This window comes from Dermacentor albipictus, chromosome 7, assembly GCF_038994185.2.
Source record: "Dermacentor albipictus isolate Rhodes 1998 colony chromosome 7, USDA_Dalb.pri_finalv2, whole genome shotgun sequence".
Lineage (NCBI taxonomy): Eukaryota > Metazoa > Arthropoda > Arachnida > Ixodida > Ixodidae > Dermacentor > Dermacentor albipictus.
Window position 1 is genome coordinate 19,913,646 of NC_091827.1, and position 19,209 is coordinate 19,932,854.

The 19,209-nt window shown below is 48.1% G+C and overlaps 2 protein-coding genes across 2 annotated transcripts in view; both read left to right on the plus strand.

Annotated features, from left to right (window-relative positions):
- The first annotated feature begins 254 nt into the window (after positions 1 to 254).
- On the plus strand, positions 255 to 6,481 carry LOC135896364 (polyadenylate-binding protein 1-like). Its single transcript, XM_065424746.2, has 4 exons — positions 255 to 729; positions 1,322 to 2,820; positions 3,033 to 3,326; positions 6,050 to 6,481. The coding sequence occupies exons 1-4, from the start codon at positions 537 to 539 to the stop codon at positions 6,116 to 6,118; spliced, it is 2,055 nt and encodes a 684-aa protein (XP_065280818.1). The 5' UTR covers positions 255 to 536; the 3' UTR covers positions 6,119 to 6,481.
- A 1,070-nt stretch (positions 6,482 to 7,551) lies between these two features.
- The window catches only part of LOC135896379 (uncharacterized), a 45,058-nt gene continuing 33,400 nt past the window's right edge, over positions 7,552 to 19,209 (plus strand). Inside the window, exons 1-6 of the mRNA XM_065424762.2 lie at positions 7,552 to 8,275; positions 8,886 to 12,367; positions 14,775 to 14,902; positions 17,958 to 17,987; positions 18,072 to 18,116; positions 19,166 to 19,183. Of these exons, the coding sequence (XP_065280834.2) occupies positions 8,114 to 8,275; positions 8,886 to 12,367; positions 14,775 to 14,902; positions 17,958 to 17,987; positions 18,072 to 18,116; positions 19,166 to 19,183 (3,865 nt within the window). The 5' untranslated portion in view covers positions 7,552 to 8,113. The remainder of the gene's footprint in view (positions 8,276 to 8,885; positions 12,368 to 14,774; positions 14,903 to 17,957; positions 17,988 to 18,071; positions 18,117 to 19,165; positions 19,184 to 19,209) is intronic.

Genomic DNA, 19,209 nt, shown 5'->3' on the forward strand with positions numbered 1-19,209 from the left:
TGGACCCGTGTCGTTGCTTTGGCGACCCCTTTCTCCCTTGACGTCAGCGCGCACTGCTAGTCCTTCCGCGCATGATGTAGTGCATTAAGTATGTTGCTAATACAAAGACATTTAGTGAGAATAGCGATCAATGATTGTACTATAGATGGCACAGTGCAATTTTAACTAAAAACAGTACAGTTTTTATTAATGTAATGAAAGTTAAAAGTAAAGGCGGGCAGCGGAGTGATACAACACTGCAGTAATATACTACGAGCGCAGCTGCTCCGCCATTTCTTTTCCCATATGACTCAATGGTAGGCCGTTCACGTGGGGGAAATAGTTAAATTCTGTGTACGCTACGCGTAAGTACTAAAAAATACAAAAAAATATATAAAACAGAAAAACGTAAAAAAAATTGTAAAACCTTGGCAAAACCCTGAACTTGTACCCAAGTTCAGTCCTAAAAAGTTGTAACTGTCGCGGTGAAGTTAGGGTTAGGCGGATCCCCTTGAATACGGCGAGCTCATCACCGAAGTCGTCTCCAACCTGGCAAGATGAACCCCAGTGGCCCAAACTACCCGATGGCTTCTCTCTACGTTGGCGACTTGCACCCGGATGTTACAGAGGCGATGCTGTTCGAGAAATTTTCCACAGCGGGTCCCGTGCTTTCGATTAGGGTCTGCAGAGACATGATCACTCGACGATCTCTCGGCTACGCATATGTCAACTTCCAGCAGCCCGCTGATGGTGAGTACGGATGTCGTTTGTGACTCGTAGGCATCTTTGGTACTTGCGTAAGCCCTCCCAAACTGATTAGCTTCAGAGGAAGGCTTAACACTTGTTAAAATCTGTGACCCACATCTCGCTTGCGGATGCTGTCAAATTGCATGGTAGAGTTCTGTTCAGTGCTTTGACACGTAGGCAGCAGTTAACACAGGCGCCCGCAAGGAAAATATTGACAGATCAGATGTAACCTGTCCTTGGAGTAACCGTTGAGGATGGGCCTACTGGTTGACAATGCGTTCGATCGCACGCTGGCACGTGGGTTTTTACACTAGCTGGTACTGAGCCGTATTGCGTGGTGCCCAGGTAGCTTGTCGCGCGTATTGTAGTGTATGTAAAGACGTCCGAGTGTGTGGCGTGCAAATTGTGTGCCAAGACACTTCAAGTGCTGCGCATTTGCTAGCTTTTGTCACTTTGCTGCCGAAGGTGGCACAAAAGACGTGCAACACGTGTTGCGGAATTGCACACACACACACATTATAGTGTGTGTGTGTGTCTTCGGGAATTTTCACTGATTAGCTATAACATTCTGTCTCGGTTCGTGTGCGTTTTGCAGCGGAGCGCGCCCTGGACACAATGAACTTCGACCCTATCAAAAGCAAGCCGATCCGTATCATGTGGTCACAGCGAGACCCATCGCTGCGGAAGTCTGGGGTTGGAAATGTGTTCATAAAGAACCTGGATAAGACCATTGACAACAAGGCCATGTACGACACATTCTCTGCGTTTGGGAACATCCTGTCTTGTCGAGTGGCCACAGACGAAGAGGCTTCCTCAAAGGGATATGGTTTTGTCCATTTCGAGACCGAAGAAGCTGCCAACAAGGCTATTAGCAAAGTTAACGGCATGCTGCTCAACAACAAGAAGGTCTATGTGGGCAAGTTCATCCCCCGCAAGGAACGCGAGAAGATGCTTGGCGACAAGGCTCGATGCTTCACCAATGTGTACATAAAGAATTTTGGTGATGAGCTTGACGATGAGAAGCTCATGGTCATTTTTGAGAAGTTTGGCAAGATCACCAGTGCCAAGGTGATGACAGATGAGAACGGCAAAAACCGGGGCTTTGGCTTTGTCTCGTTTGAGGACCCCGAGTGCGCTGAACGCGCTGTGGATGAGCTTAATGGCAAGGAAATGGGCGGTCGGGTGCTGTACGTTGGGCGTGCCCAAAAGAAGGCTGAGCGCCAGTCAGAGCTAAAGCGTCACTTTGAACAGCTGAAGCAGGAGCGTCTGAATCGCTACCAGGGTGTCAACCTGTATGTCAAGAACCTGGACGATGCCCTGGATGACGAGCGCCTCCGGAAGGAGTTTGCTCCTTTTGGCAACATTACGAGTGCCAAGGTTATGACAGATGGCAACGGACGCTCCAAGGGCTTTGGATTTGTCTGCTTCAGCTCGCCAGAAGAGGCAACAAAGGCTGTGACAGAAATGAATGGCCGTATTGTGGTCTCCAAACCACTTTACGTTGCTCTGGCCCAGCGCAAGGAAGACCGCAAGGCACATCTTGCCTCGCAGTACATGCACCGCATTGCAGGCATGCGCATGCAAATGGGACAGATGTTCCCACCAGGTGGTGCAGGTGCAGCAGGCTACTTTGTGCCCACCATGCCCCATCAAACTCCCCAGCGCAGCTACTTCCCAGCCACTCTAGGCCCAGCCCAGATGCGTGCTACACCTCGCTGGACAGGCCAGCAGCAGCAGCTGCGTGGACCTGGGGGACCCCAGGCGGGTGCTGGTGGACCACAGGGGGCCCAACCTCAGGGAGGCTTCCCCACTTCACTGCCCTACCAGCGGCAGCCACGTCCTTCCCTGGCAACACAACCACAGCGGGGAGCCCTCGGCAGCGCACGACCAATCACGGGTGGGCAGCAGGCTCCACCACCACAGCAGGCTCCACCGCAGCAGGCCCCATCTGCGCCTCGGGTGGTTGGCCCTCGCCCTGCGGGTCTTGCCCCTCAAACTGCTGGAGGTCCACGCCCAACTTACAAGTACACCCAGTCCATGCGCAACCCACCCCAGATCCAGCCTGTCTCGGCACCCGTGACTGCTCAATTCCAGGTGGGCAAAGTTTACTGTTATACTGAGCATGCTGTGTAGTTGGTTACAAGCCATATGATGTGGGAAATACATATGCAACAGTTGACTGCTTAAGAGATGCATCCAAACTTGGGGACTGCCTGTTAGAAGCAAAGTGCCCTGTCTGCTTACCTTTGTACGCGGTGCAGTGTTTGGATGTGACTACATTGCCCCTTGCATGATTGCAAACACAGGTGACTGCTCAGCAGCAGCAGCAACAGCAGGTGGCCGCGGCTGCAGCGGCAGCCCAGCAGGTGTCTCAGACGCAGCAGGCAGCAGTGCACATCCAAGGCCAGGAACCCCTGACCGCTTCCATGCTGGCTGAGGCCACACCACACGACCAGAAGCAGATGCTGGGCGAGCGCCTGTTCCCACTGATCCACCGCATGTATCCGGACCTCGCTGGCAAGATCACCGGCATGCTACTCGAGATTGACAATTCAGAGCTGCTTCACATGCTCGAGCACCACGAGTCGCTCAAGGCCAAGGTGGGTCTCGTTTTGATTATGGCTGTGTGCACCGATTGGCTGGGGCAGCTGAGGTTGTTCTCGCATCAGCTGTCGGGAGTATTCGTGCCACCTCCATCTGGGGAGGGGAAGGGGGGAACGCCAAGCAAAAACCTCCTACCAAACCAAGGAATCCGCTGTGCTGTGTGATTGGCTTCCTAAGGCACCAGGGCTTGCGCTTGGTTGTTGCAAATGGTTATTGGCAGTAATTTTGGACCGGAGTAGCTGCCATCTTGCTTTCCTTCCATAGCAGCAATGTCATGCATGAAATGACAGGGAAATTTTATTCACTTGGAAAAATGCAGCAGTGCTCTAGATTCTATAGTGTGTTGGCATGGCGGCACCAAGAAGTGAATTTGGAGATAACATGTCTGAATGAAAGTGTTGCTTTTACTTTAATTCTAGATGAGGCTGGTGATAATGGAATCTTGAACTTTCTGCATCCTAAGACTGTGACTTCAATATACCAATGCTAGTCATAGCCAAAAGAAGCAACCTGGCTCTCTAGGGCAGCAAGAACAAATGCATTTGCAGACATGTACATAAATAAGTGACATAATCTGTGCTGCAGTTACAGTCTAAAAATTTATATTTTGCCAACAGTTTCTCTCCCAGCAAGCAGCTTCTTATAAATAATTGTTTAGAGTACAAAAAAGTTCAATTATCCTCTTACATAATGTCATGGTGTCACATTCAATTGCCTGTGTGACAGCTAAGTTCATTGCTAATAAGACAGAGGGGGGTTGTATGTCGCTGCCCGTTGCATTCGGTGCTGTGTTACAGAAAAGCAAAGTTTGGCCTCGAGCTCCACCACTGGAAAGGTTGTCTACATAATATGTTCTAGGTAGGATCATGTGACAACAGCTCGTCAGTTCCCTATTTCGAAACGGTGTTTTCAGTCACGTTAACGCTGATTGGTCTCTTTAGACGTTTGTACGTATGATCGGAACAAATTTGTCTACAGACTTAACCAACATGGTGGTTTACTGTACTGTACTGCATTATCAGTGCGTGTTATCCAAAGCTGGTGTTTCAGGAATGCTAAAACAAACTTTTTGGTTGGCTAGTTGGTTCACGTTGCTTAGAAAATATATGCACAAGCAATGATTGCATCAATGTTGTTGCATTATCTCTTTACCGTGGACTGAAGATGTTGCACACCATCATTAATTGTGCTAAATTGTCAGCCTAAGAAATTTTAGTCTGGGCCGCTTTAGCACAGGCAGTTCTTCAAGCTTGCTAGGTGAAGTTCACGGTTGCCTTGAACACAGTGTAGTCCTTTGTTGATAAACAGCTGGACCCTGTTGCAGTTCATGTCACAGCAAACTGAAGTGGGAACTTCAATTTAACACTACCTCCTCTTTTTTGTTTTTCCGGTTGACCAAGCCTCGTCTTGCAGCAGTATTCCCATTCCAGAATCACAGTTTACTCAACTGAATGTTTCTCAGGGGTTTGTATGAATAATCTGTGGTGCTGGCACGTAGGAAGGTTGAAGAAAGGCTAACAACAATGAAGGACATACAGGGGATTTGTTTTGCACTCCCGTTCTTTAGGAAACGTTCACTATTCAGCAACATTTTCTTCTGTAAGAGACACGATGCCTGGTCTTTGCATACAGCTGCTGTATTGCGGCTTGCCAGCACTCGACTCTTATCCCTGCCCTAACGATGCTGGTGAACCACTGTTTAAACCGTTGCACATAGTGCACTGCAGTGACTGCACGTTGTGAAGAAAACGAGTTTTACACCTAATAATTTCGTGCCGGTCATTGCCACGGTATTGAAAAAGAAGTTGAAAATGCTTGAAAGAATTGTTCAAGCTAACTGAAAGGGGAAGTTGCCGGATAGCACAGTATCCAAGTGGGCAGGTCATAGTCATAGACACAGGAAATGCAAGTTGACAGTGAAGACCACAACTTGGGAAGGTGAGGGGGATGCTTATGCTTTTTAATTAATGACTGCATTTAAATCCTAGCTTGTAATAAGAACCTTTCTGATGAACTTTTCTAATACTGTGTTCAAACAATTAGAAAAATTGTTTCAGGGATGCTTGAAAGTGCACCGCTTGCATGGCTAGTAAACCAGTGAGCAAAGCTTTCGAGTGGCAAAGGTCGGGATGTCAAGCGAAGTTCTTTATATTAGTTTTCTAGCTTACGAGTTCAGCTGGCAGTTGACATTTACACATTTTCTTGAATGTCACTTGCATTGGGTACAGGCACATTGTGTGCAGAGGAGGCCACCTGTTTTTATGTAGCAAACATATTGTATAGTATGAGCATGTCCTGTTGCATACGAAGCTAAATAGGACTTGCCTGCTGGACTTCAGTGAAAATCCAGGTTATGCCCCAGGTTATGCGTGTTGAATGCAATTTGTGCTCAAAGGGAACGACTAAGCAGTCTCTGCAGAATACAGACACTGACTGCTTTCTCTCCAGTATGCTGTGGTGCAGGCCCGCCCTGCCACATTGGTGGTTGCAAGCTAGCAATTGCTTGGTCTTGGTGGCATACACAACAATGCATGAAGGATGCTTGAGAATCCTGGCCACTGATGACTTTTTGACTGAATGATTGAAATGCACAGTCGACTGTTGGGTGACAGCCGACACCAAGAGTTTGATCATTTGCTGCCTGGAAAGGAGGAAAGGGGAGATGTTTTGAAGGATGTGCTGTTGCCTGCCGCTAATGTGGTGCAATGCTTGTGTGCAGGTGGAAGAAGCCGTTGCAGTGCTGCATGCTCACCAGGCCAAGGAGAACGTGGCCATGAAGAAAGAGTAGAGCTGCCCGCCTAGCTCCCGACTCCATCGCAGACGCCCGGGGGTTTGAACAGTCTATGGGTGACGGGTAGCCCAAGTCCCCATGAGGACGCCTTGGCTGAGCCCACACAGGACAGCAGTTGCGCTGCCCTTTGTGTTTGTTGTGGACTCGGCCAACGTGCTTGCGGAGCTCTTGGTTTATCGTCACCCACGTGAACTGGCCCACCAGGAATCAGAGGGAAGGGAGTAGACCAGAAAAAATGAAAAAAAAAGAGCAAAACATCGATACATAAAAAAATCGTAAAACTCGCACTTTTTTTTTCTCCTATTCTCTGCCTTTGTGAAATTGTGCATTGCAAATAAAAAATTTTTTTTCTGCCTTGAATTGACTAGCTCTTTGGTCTTACCAGTGTGGGTTTGCGAGTCGACTCGCAAGCCATGCATATTTTAGCTGCTGTTACACAAGCATTGAGCAAAATGCTTGGGAAGTATCGGAGCAGTGAGGCGTGCTGTATGCGCAAAAAAAAAAAAAGACATCATTCCTAATTGCTAGGCTGGAGCCATCACAACTTCAGCATTTCTGTGCAGCTTATCATCATCGGACAATTTTATGTCCACTGTAGGACTAAGGCCTCGCCCTGCGATCTCCAATTACCCCTGTCCTGCGCCAGCCGATTCCAACTTATGCAGCTTGTACTGCATTGCAACACTAAGTGACTGCAATGGTTACCTTGGTTAGTAGAAGTGCAACACATAGTGCACTAAGCTGTGCTCTTAGCAACTTCCACTACTAATAATGGTACGACATTGCATTGGTCTCGTGCAATTGGTGCCAGTAGTGTGACTATGCTCGAATCTAAGAATACAACCTTTACCAAGAGCACGTGCAACACGGAATGTTTAATGACGGTGTGAACAGTTATTTCGCCGTATGCCATAACGTTAACTTACTGCGCATGCGCGGGATACCGAAACTGCTCTCGATCGCCGGTTACCGTGTATACGTGTCTGTTCTACGGTTACAACACGGTAGCTTTCTCTATGAAGGCAGTGCCTCGTGTTATTCGTCACGGCAAGAAATCAACGGTAAAATCGCGCATTCTGTGGCTGTATATCCCAGTTTAGCTTTCCTCAGCGTTATTGCCCCGGACGCTTTCGAGTCTACCTGCCCGGCCTGCGGCTCGGTTAGCAGCCTAGAACACATGCTCTGGCGGTGCCCCTCGTTACGGGGACCCAGTAAAGTCACCGAGGAGAAGTGGAGCTCTGCCATCAAGAGTTCCGATCTTCTCCCACAACTCCGGGCTGACCAGAGAGTCCGCGATGCGGCGGTGAGGCTAGGCCTTATAGCTAGGCCTCCCGTCCCCACGTGGGAGCGGCGCGCGGTGCTGCCCGTGCTGCTCCATGTGCGGCGCTTCTCAGAACCTTATTAAAGTTATTTGTCTGTCTGTGACTGCACCGAATGTTGCATCCGAAGCTGTCTTCATCCACTTCCGACACACTGCGCTGCACGAAGTTGGCAATAATGGGTGAAAAATAATCGACTAGGTAAACGATAGTGGACAAGATGATATTCATCGTACTGGCTGTGCTAGCCGTAATGGATTGTGGTGCAGTATACATCATTGGTTTCGGCTGAAGTGAAGGTTGGAAGAACTCGTATTTCAGTCTGCTCGCTATTATTTCTACGGCGACAGAAGTGCCGCCTCAAGAATACCATTGTGTGCATTTCGGTTTCCTTCCGAGTAGCCAGTCCGGTGCCGTGGGTATGTGGCATAAAGTAGTTGGGAGGGAAAATGTTGAAGAAGAAGAAGGAGGCAGGAGGAGGTATGGCTCCCAGGCGCGTCTGGACCGGTTAAAGTTCGCTCGATGACCTACTAAGAGGGCTCACAGAATACCTATATACATGTGGAGGGCCCGCCGAGCACATCATATGTTGCGGCTGTTGCGGTCGCAATGAGCACCCTTGATTCTGCATAAGCGGAGCGGTAACTCGCCGCCGACTTCGCGCTTGCCGGCGATGGCATCGAAGGCGCAGTCGCGCAAGAGGCGCGACGGCGACTCGTCGTCGACACCGTCCAGCAGCAGCACCTCTGACAGCACGTGTACGACCATGTTCGACGTGACGAAGGCTGCTTTCACGACGACGACGACTTCAGAAGAGGACGATAGCGGCCGTCTGGTAAGAGCGCAGAAAATACGTGATGTATACTAGATCGTATAAATGACACTGCATTTGCTATTTTGGTCGCGGCGAGCCTGCTGCCGAAAGTTTTCTTTAGGATGAGGTTGTAACTGTATGTTAGCTCAGAAAAAAAAGGAGGTGGGGGGGGAATCGAAAGGACGTCTGTCCAGATTTATTACCTTTAGTATGGTCGGCTGTTAAGTGATGGCCCCGCTGCCTTTTTAATTTAAACTCCCCGTTATCTGCCGTTGGTCGTCCCGTCGGAGCAACTGGGGGAGAAAACGCCACTTATCACCCTTAGTTACTTGATGGCATGCTTGTAGGTGCCTCCATCCCGCTTTTCTGGTCACCACCTTTTAATTTTAACTTTTCTTTTTAAATGAAAAAAAGGAAAAAAAAATCCGTCAAAACTGGTGCAGTGGTTGCCTCTTTATGACACTTTCTTTTCTTGAGAGCTGTGAAAACCCTCCTTTCCACACATGAAAGTAATTTCTGGCCACCCCACTTTCATTAGCAAATTCTAAGCAACCGGAACAGACTATCATAAAATATGTGGTTAGTGGCATATGCATTTACTGAGCTTGAGCATGTGCATTGCACATTGCAGGTTGTCCAGAAATCCAGCTCTGAAATTGAGGTGAATCTGCAGCACAACCCTGCGGCTATGGGTGTCACCTCCAAGTCACTTCCAGGACCATCGGCATTCAATGTGTTTTTGCCCATGGGGCGTTCTGTGCCGGTTATGTTCACTGACCAGGGAATCCGTATTCCTGGCTACAATGCTCCTGTGGCTGCAATGGAAGCTGAAGAGGAGGTAACCACTTCCACGACCACAACAGAGCAGCAGCAGGAAGCGCAAGGTGCTGCTGTAGCTGGCATCTTCCAGTTGCTTCCTGTCGGGTCATACCTGCCTACGTTTGTCAACATGGAACAGCTAGATGAAGAAAACGAGTGTGACGAGGACGAGAAGCCAACGGAAGAATATGATGAGGTGCAAGAAGAAGCAGGACCAGCAGCTGGCATTGTCGAGGCTACTGTTCACGAGAGAGAAACGTTTGTTCAAATGCAGGGGCCCCTGCAGGGAGAGACAATGGGCACCATAGGTTGGCCACAACTGGCAGCACCGACCTTTTCACCTCTACTGATGCCACCGCCAATGTCGCCAACAATGTCACCACCTGTGCCACAAACACTGCCACCACCAATGTATGCCAGTATGCAAGCAGCTCAGAGCTACATGCCACAGCAGTACGGCATGCTACCACCCTTTGGATGGCAAGCACAGACGATGCAGAGTCAAGACCAAGCTCAGGCTTATGGCCAGTCATTCGGCATGATGCCACAGCAGGCACAGTGGCCAGCGTATCCAGCATTTTGGCCGGCAATGCAGTGGCAGTTGGGGCAGTCGCAGTGGTTGCAGAGCCAATACACGCAAGAAGGTTCCCAAATGGTTCAACAGCAGCAACAGCAACAGCAGCCCCAACAGGAGCTCATTATGGACCAACTGCAGCAAGATATTCTTTTGTCACGTAAAAGAGGTCAATCACCTGTACGTTTGTCAGGGAGAGTTCGCAGTAGGTCGTTACCTTGCCGAATATCTAGGGAGGGGCTGCCTTCACAGACGTCTCTGACAGAAGTAGAGGTGCAAGCGCATCTTGGTTCACTGCCTGGTGCAGTTCACCGAGTTCTGTCAACACAGCCCTCCCTGCAACATCTTGAACGAAAATGTGTAAGTGCAGAATCGATGACGTATGTGGATACAATTGACAAGCTGCCTGGAAAGGAGGGCAGAATTGAGGTCTCCCGAGTGATACATGTGTCATCTGACCAGCTGGCTACAGATGCTACACATACTACACAGGCAACATTGAGAACAGAGACCTGTCCTACAATACAAGAGCTTCAAAGTAAGAAGGTGCTGCTTGGACATCATGCAGCTAATGTGCCTACAAACATTTCCTCACAAGAGGAGTCGAGAGGACAAAGACTTGAACCACATTGTGTGTCTCGGGGAGCTCAGATGACCTCTGTAGTTAGTGCTGCTGGAACTGCCTGTGCAGATGGAACGACACAGATTTCAACAAGCCCACTACGGGTGTTTGTTTCTGAAGTGCCGTACAAACAGACAGGAAGTCAGGCAGTTCAGACATTATCCTTTGAATCTGTGACCGCATTACCTGGTCATGCCACTCAGACAATTTCATTTGGGCAACACAGTGGAGGGATTCAGACTGACGTGCTCACCCGTTCAACCTCTGTTCCTACACTAACTGTTGGCTTGAATCCTCAGCAGCAACGAGATTTCACTGCACAGCATGGAGGTGTTTTCCAGCCTTCCCAAGAGCCACTAATGCTGCCTGAAAGACCACGTTGTGATATTGAGGTACAGTGCAACTATGAGCCCTTTGTCCACACTACAACAAGGCCTTTGCATGATATTGAAGTGCAATTCGGGCACGAACCTGTTAAAGACTTCACAAAGGACATTCAAGCTCAATCTGAGCAGCCAGTGCATGACTTTGGCATTCAGTGTGTATACGAACCTGACAGTGTGATGACGAGGACCATTTTCAGAGCTGAGAGAAGACCTATGCATGATTTTGAGCAGCGGCATATTTATGATCAGGTGGACTGGCACGCAAGAGATGCTTACACAGTTCAGGAGCGGCCAATGCAAGACATTGGGCTGCAACATGTTTGTGATCAGAAAAACTATAGTGCAAAAAGTACCTATGCTGTACAAAGCATGGCAATGCAAGACTTTGGAGTGCAGCATGATGTTCCTGTCACTGTGTCCCCACCACCCACAACAGCGCACGTCTTATATGGAATGGTAGAAATGGGTGTTGGTGACAGTAGGCCACAGAGCGTTGTTGAAGGCCATCGCAGATTTCCTCAGGGACCTGTGTCCCGTGTCCGTTCAAGGCCATCAGTGAGCAGCTGTGCATCATCTGTTTTTATGTTTGGCCATTCGGATCTTCCTTGCATGGCAAATGCTGGCACCCAAGCTGGTGAGATGGGTCGCCACCGTCTGTCACCGACATTTGCTGTCTCAGCTCCAAGAGCAGAGGCAGCCTCGTACCCATGCATTGCTGTCTGCTCAAGGAACACTGTGAGCCATCCCTGCACCCTGAACGTCGGCAGCTATCCAGGGCGTCTTTCCCAAAGTGCTCAGACAAGGGACACAATCTTTCAGACAGAGGAACCAGTTGCAGTCAGGGCTCCTACCATAGATGCAAGGTCACGGTCACCCTCTAGGGAACCTGCTACAAGAACACCACTTAGAGAGGCGGCTGTGCAGACCTTTGCGGGGCCACCAGCACCACATACCATGTCACCACCCTCGTCACCTTCATACCATCCTGGTCCATTTGGAACGTCCCCGTTGGGCTCTTCACAATGCACCTCACCTGCTCGAGATGCAGGTCTCCAAACTGAGGGATTTGCTGATGCACGTAGAAGTCCTTTTGGAGGGCCTTTCCAACATGACGAGCTTGTTGGGCAACTGGCTGAAGCTACCAGAGGTCTTGGGCATGGCATAATGATCCAGGCGAGTTCTCAGGCACCAGCTGCTGCTTGTGCCTGGGGTCCCTCGAAATCTCAGTACACCAGTGCAGCAGCAGCGGCAGCAACTATGACGGAAGTGTATCCGTGTGGCCATTTGCCCCAAGTGTTGCAGATGAGAGAGACACCTCCAAGCCCTCCCCCACTTTCGCCACCCCCTCATTCACCCTCTCCGTGCCCCTGTTTAGCAGGCCATGGCTGGGCACCAGTTGTGGTGGAACACAAAATTGGCATCGGTGGAAACTTGGCACAGCTCCTGACGCTGAGGAAACAGCAAGGCCTCGCTCCTGAGCAGCCTGTCCTGGAAGAAAAGGGCACTTCCGAGGGGCTCCTTGCAGGACCTGTGTGGGGCTCAGCTGATGGCGAGCAGGAGTATATGGACCAAGGTACCTCGCTTATTGAACAGTCTTCAGGAGTAGGCGAGTACCCAGCTACTGGTGTAGTCCTTGGGGCTGCCGGCTTTGTGCCAGATGCCTCAGGTGTCCCAGGCACGGTCAGGAGATCGTCTATTGAAACAACTAGCAAGTGAGTGAAACAATTTTCTTTCATGCAGAAACGACAAGCTATGTTGAGTATTTGTGCAGTTGTCTAACTAGCCTGTAATGAGCAAGCAGCCTAATGAACAAACCTATTCTCAGGAAAAAAAAAATTCATGGTCAAAGTTTGATACTCAGAACAGGACTCTGCTCTTATGAGCAATGCTACTAGGGCAAGGAGAAAGATAAAAACCACGAAATAGGGCACCATTTGTCTCATGTGGTTGATTTTCTCGGTTAGATTAACGGTACCTGCAATACATATGTGAAATTTAATAGCCGATTTGCCCATATTCCAGGATTGATTCCACGCTGTAATTCTTGTAGGGAAGCACAACTGACTTGGGTCATACAGCCTCAGATAATTGTTCTTTTTGGAAAGGTAGTGTGTAATTATTGAATGCCTGATTTGGGTATCATGCCAATGCTGTGGGTCACCATGTTGTTGGAAGAAAAGGCAACAGCGGTATACTGGGTGTCTTCTTTTTAGACTAAACAGAATTTTTTAAAATTGCCCATGCAAGATAGCACAATTTTCATCCTTAAGCTGGAAATATTGAAGAGGCGGACATTACTTGCATGAGAAATCAATATGTATAATTCATCAATTAACAAAATTTCACTAAATAAATTTTAGTTAACTAAGTACATTAGGGCATATATTGCAATTTACTAGCCAGCAAGTTCACAAGGTGTATCCGCGTGGAATAAATTCTCAGGGTGACACCAGTTTTGCGATTCATTGCCAAAGTATGTGACGAAATACATTGGTGCTCCAGTTATTTTTGAGCTTCAATGCATAGATTCATTTTGCTGAAATGGTAAGTGGAACATCATGCATTTTTACTACACGTTTGATGGAGCACATATTGAAACTGGTGCCGTCCTCAGAATTTGTTTCAAGTAGATATGCCTTGTAATCTCACTGGCTACAATTTATGTGCAATATGGGCCCTAAAGCAATTATTTAAAACTGAGATTTTATTAATTAGTGTTTGATACACTTCAGTTTATTGTGCAAGCAGTGTTGGCCTCTTTGAGCAATCCAGTTCAATTATTAGTATTGCTAGCTACCACAGGCAGCTAAAAGAGAGAAAAAAACAAGAATTCTATATAGCCGAAAAAAAAAAAGAACTGGTAGAAACTAGGGCGGCCATCTGCTCTGCATTCTTCTATGCTGTTGCATTTTTATACATTTCGTCTCCTTATAAGAATGTTGAGTGAGAACGCAGGAAAATTTCTAGCATGATAGCCAAGGCTCTCACTATTGCCAGCTTTGAATAGTGGCAAGCATGAAATATATAAACATTTGCCAGGATATATAGTGCTACATTGTCAGATTGCTTCAGCATTCTAGCTCAAAGCTTCGAAAATTCTGTAGCATGCTTTTAACGAGAGAGGTGGTGTTAGTTATGGCTACCCTAGCACTCATGTAACATTCACACAAACAAACTTGATGCATGTTTCTAATTTTAGAGCGCAGCTCTTAATATCCCACTGCTGCAGTGAGCGTTGGGGGCGTCAGCATACCCAAGCGTACGAGTGCCGCGAGGAATGAAAGTGAACTCGGAGCGCAGCGGTAGACGAAGGAAAGGCCATAGTGAAGAGAGGACGAAAAAAGCGCTGGAGGAGGGTGCATTGGAACCATGAGGTGGAAAGAAGCGGAGGAGCTTAGGGGAGATGGCGTGCGCATGCGCTGAGTTGCCGGCGGCCACGGCATCCTCATCATGGAGGAAGGAAAAATATAGGAGTGAGCATTACGGTGCCATGAGGTGGGGAGGGCTACGCTCATCCGTGGCGTCTGCCGCTGAGATCAGCCCGCGGTGCCAGCGTGTGGTGGGGATCACTGCTCCTGCAAGGGGCGATGGCGAGTGGCTACGAGTAAGGCTCGATGTGACGCTCCCTTGGGTGTTGTCACAGCCAACACTGGTGGCATGACTACTCCGTGACGAAGGGTTGTTAGTGGAACGAAAGTGTGAGAAGAAAAGCATAGTGCCGCGCAAGACGTGCTGTGCGGCGACAATGGCTACGCTATGGAGCCAGAGCAGCACACAACATCTGTATGGAAACAAAGCGCTGCATGAGTAGAGGTCTGTCTGCAGCAGCTGCTGTGAATTGCAACCATGCACCCCCCATGTACTGCCTCTCGCGATCTCCCAATTAGCGAGGCATACGTGCTGCGCTTCGCTTCATTTGCAACATGCTGCACGAGGCAGGTCATCTGCGCCAGCCAATATATCGCGAAGTGAAAACACGTATAGAGCTGCGCTCAAATTTTGCATTAGGGAGTATCGTAATCATCGGTGAATTTTTTTTACGTGTCTAGCAACTTGTTTTTCTCATGTTTCTTTTTCTTTTTTTTTAGTTTGCCATTGTAATAATAAAAAATGTTGCAGTGTGACAAGATCAACAAAAGTGGCTGCCATACTACCGGAGGTTACCGTGGCCTGTTTTCTTCTGGCCTTACTTTTGGTACTGGTTGCATCAGCTGCTCTTCTTTCTTGGACAACGCGTCGACATGCTGGTGAGTTGAAGTGTGTTGTTTGATTGGCATTCTTTTCAAATGGTGTTGCTGCTGTAGCTTACTTTTTCTTTAAGCTCGCTGTGCATTGTGTTTCTTGGGATGTTGTTCAGTTTACCTAAGACGAAGCAGAAGTACAAATAAAGTGCAGTGGGTGCTTTCAATGATACCACGTTGATTGACATGTCATTGTACATGTACAGTGGTGTTGAAATCAATACCTGTGAAGAAGGCTACCATGTGGGAGCTGAAACATCTTTTTTCTTTTAAATTTACTTTGGTCAGAGTAGTGCCCCGGGTTTTGTCTATTTTTCACTATGTTCCATACCGACCAGACGGGCTTCGGTTAAACCTCAAAGAGGCCCTCAACCACCCCTTGGGCTTGGTGAAATAACATGGTCTGCGGGTAGCATACATTGCTGCGAGCATCTCAGCCAGATTTTGCTGTCGTACATGGTGTGTGGAGCCCGCAAGCAGGTCACGAAGTCACCTTTCTCTCAAACGCTCTCTTTTCAGAAGAAGGCCCCGTCCTCACTCTCTTCTGGACGTTTTATTTCATCATTCCCTTAGACTGCTACTTTTGGCCGATAGCTGACTTCAAGCTGCAGTCGGCTACATGGCATAGATATTGTGGCCGCTGCGGTGTGCCACCACGAATCCACTGGCTAAGCGCTCTGTGGCTTGCTGAGGACAACTGCGTTTGGTTTATGTTTAGCGCGTCGTAGGTACCAAAAGTGGAAGTCAGTGGCGTCTCCAAAATGAAACTTTAACTGCGTGCCATGGAGACATTTAGAAGGCGGAGCATTGTGGGCACGCTCCACTACACCATTGCCTTCGCAGTGCAAGGCATTCAAGAAGGAACGGGAGCACAGCGGAGGCCTTGCTTGATTGCCAATAACTCGGCTTCTGCTGAACGCATTGAAGTACTTTTTGTGGCAAAGTATTTCTGAAATAGCCTATTTTCACTTCAAATGCCTTTCTCCACTGTGATAAAAAATGGTTCAGCGCCCCTTTAAATTTCATCAACAACTGATGTATGTTCAGTTGGTATTAACACAGTCGCACTATGTCACTGTTTAATGGCTATACACATGGACAACTTTTTGTGGCAATGAAGGGAAAGTGATGGAGGTAGAGTGTGCACAAGTAAGAGCACTTCTGGAAAAAAAGTCTCCCCCATTTTCATTCGCTTTAGTTTAAGCTTGTGGGGTCTTAGTGTCTCACAGGAATACCGACCACCGCGGGTTCAAGCTTAGCGAGCCACAGGACTGCATCAGCCTCTAGCGCCGCTGCATGCGAGCTCAGGCGGCAAGGGGCTACCGAGCGACGCACGCAGGAACACAGTATTGCCCTGAGTTGATGGAAATCGTTTATTATATCCGACGGCACCCGACACTGCGCAACCGCCGGGTCCCGGGGCAGCGGGGAACTTAAGAGGTCCCGCACCAAGGGCAAAAAATAGTAAGGGGCACCTATAGCACATCGCTGCGAGAGCACAGGCTCAAGCTGGGGCAGGCCGCTAGGAAAAGTCCCGGCAGCTATGCCACTTGCTCTCACGATAACCAATGGGCCAACTCGCAAGAGCTCAGGCAAGCTCTTTCGGCTTGGGACTCCGATGAGTGCGGCTCAGCTTGGTACAACCTCGCGCGAGCACTAGGCACCCTTTCTTCGGCTTAGTGTTGGGACAGTATCAACATGAGGTACATGCTCCCCACATGGGCAGAGGCACCGTGCGTGAGCTCAGTCCTAGTCACAAAGGTGTCGGTCGACAAGAGGAAGCATGTATGTACCCGGTGCAGTCCCAAGGAAGAAGAGACACACTATCACCACGAGAGCAGCCACCAGGAGCCGCTTCATGACGCCGTAGCTCCGCCCTCACCGCGAACCATCGCAAGTGGAGCGCCATCGCTGACAACTGGTTCGGAGCAAGGAGGGAGTCAGGTGTAGGGATTACAGAAACAGGTGAAATGCGCCCGCACAATGGTGCGCTGAGTTCCCCAAATCCCCTCAAGCTGGTTAATAGAAAACATAATCACCTTAATTACAACAGCAACAATAAGACAGAACGCGCTGCTGAATGTTAAGTCTGACTTTACTGTCTGTTTTTTTTTCTTGTGCATCTGGGTAAATGCAAAACCATCACACGTGGAAGCTATGCTGATTATCTGTTCCAAGGAACCAAAAGTGCTATCAAACGCTGCCTGACAACTTGTTGCAGTAGCATACTGGCAGAAACTCAACCTCTGTAACTTAATTTTTCCTTCAGTACAGTTCTACTGCTTTTATTGTGCAGAGATTGGCATTTTTACCTCCACTCACTAGTCTTTGGGAACTTAATTGAGAACTCAATTATCACTTGTGCAGCACCAGTAGTAAAAAAAAGAAAAGAAGAGAGAGAGAAAGAAGGAAACTGGACATTTTGTATTAGTCCGTGATTTTTCTCATCAGGCCACTGATACTGCAGTTGAAAGTGGCTTAGTTAAGAAAGCGGCACTTGTAGAATTGCCGCCCTCTTGCTGTTTGCTAGCTTTTCATATTTGTATTTCTATTATTGCAATCCCCGAGTGGGTCAATAGGAAACAAAGGTTATGTGCGCCTCGATAGCATGTTGTTGTACAAGATGGTTTGCTGGTTTGTTTGAATATGGAAACCGTCTTCAGACAGGTCTATGCATAGCTTTAAGCAGAGATGTGTGACCCATACAGGCCACAGGTCTTAATTAATGGCCTTTTTTAAAAATAATTATGATTGAAGCAATAATTAATAAATTGCAGGAACTCTTTCATAAAGCATTGTAATTGCTTCATGCCTTGCCACAGTTTCCTTTCATGAAGTGCTCCAACTTCATGACCTAAAGCACACCTTAATGTCTTTATTTGGTGAGCACAGTTAGGTTATCGCAAAAAAATGCAGAAAGAAATTACAAAAATTCTTTACGGTATAGTTATTTTATCAGCAAGATATTTAGGCTGTGTGATCATTTTTATTGGTAAATTAGCCATTTGTGCATGAGTGAGAAGTCTTCACACATCATGTAAACATGCATTCCTCTTTCTAGGTGTTGTTCTTGCAGGACAAACTACCAAAAGTAAGTCATTATGAAAGTTGGTATAATACTTGTCCTTGAATATGGGCCACGCAGCCCTGATGTGCTTCTTGTGGTGTTTTTCAGAGGCTCTACATCCCAGCAATGCAACATACATCATACCACCATTCAGTAAGCTACAAACCACTCTTTTGGATTGCTTGGAAAAAAAAATTTCCTGCCCTGTGGGCCTCACTATTAGGCTTGCTCTGCAAAGGGGGTCTGCATTTACTGTGTGAATATTCACACTTTGAACTGAGCATATCTTAAAGCTGGTGTTTATTCTGACCTTGCATTGACCCCTGTTAACTATGCTACTTCATTTCATAATAGTAACGTACTCAATAGAGAAAATTGCTGACTTTTTTACTCTTCCTTCTGAACAGCATTGGAGCACTCAAGTGAGAGAGAGATAAAACTTCTTTGTGCCCTTGATGGGGTCCAGGGGTGGTGGGGGTTGGGAGACAAACCCCCCAGTCCCGCCCTTCCTCAGACACCGGCCAGTCCTCGCTTCCTGACGGCGTCTTCGGCTGTCCGGACGGCCCAGAGCTGCTCATCTGGGTTTAAGTTGAGCAGCAAAGTCTCTGATTACTGGGCCGTGGTTAGGATGCGTGTGGTGTTAGTGCGGTGGGTGTTCGTGGGTGATGCTTTGAGGCATGCCCAGATAATGTGATCAAGGTCAGTGCGGGTCTCATACGCTTTGCAGATTGGGGAGTACACATCCAGGTAAATGCAGTTGTACAGCACAGGGTTTGGGGAAGTTCACGTCTGATGTAGTTGCCAAGTGGTGGATTGAGATTTACTCAGTGTTTTGTATGCTGGGGGTAGCATAACCACTCTCTGCAGTAGTGGAGCGCTTGATTTGCCTTGGTGCATGAACACATTACTGCTACTGTACTACTGTTTTGGACGATGATGATTTTCTTTTTCCTAAGCACTGGTCAGTGCAAGATACATTGCTTTAGTCAAGAAGGAGAAGTGCCATTATGGCGCTTTGTCAAAATACTGCACGCTGTCTCTTGTGAAGACGACAAATAGGCAAATATAGCCCCATTATTGCTCAGAAAAATCCAAGTCCCTCTATACTAGTATGCAGTTGAATGAGTGAAACGGCGTTTTGATGAACTTCCTTAGAGTGAATTTTGTTACACTGAATGTTTTCTCTTCGTCTTTCCTGGCAGGCATTCTTCCACACGATCGTAAGCTGACCTTCTCTTAGATCACT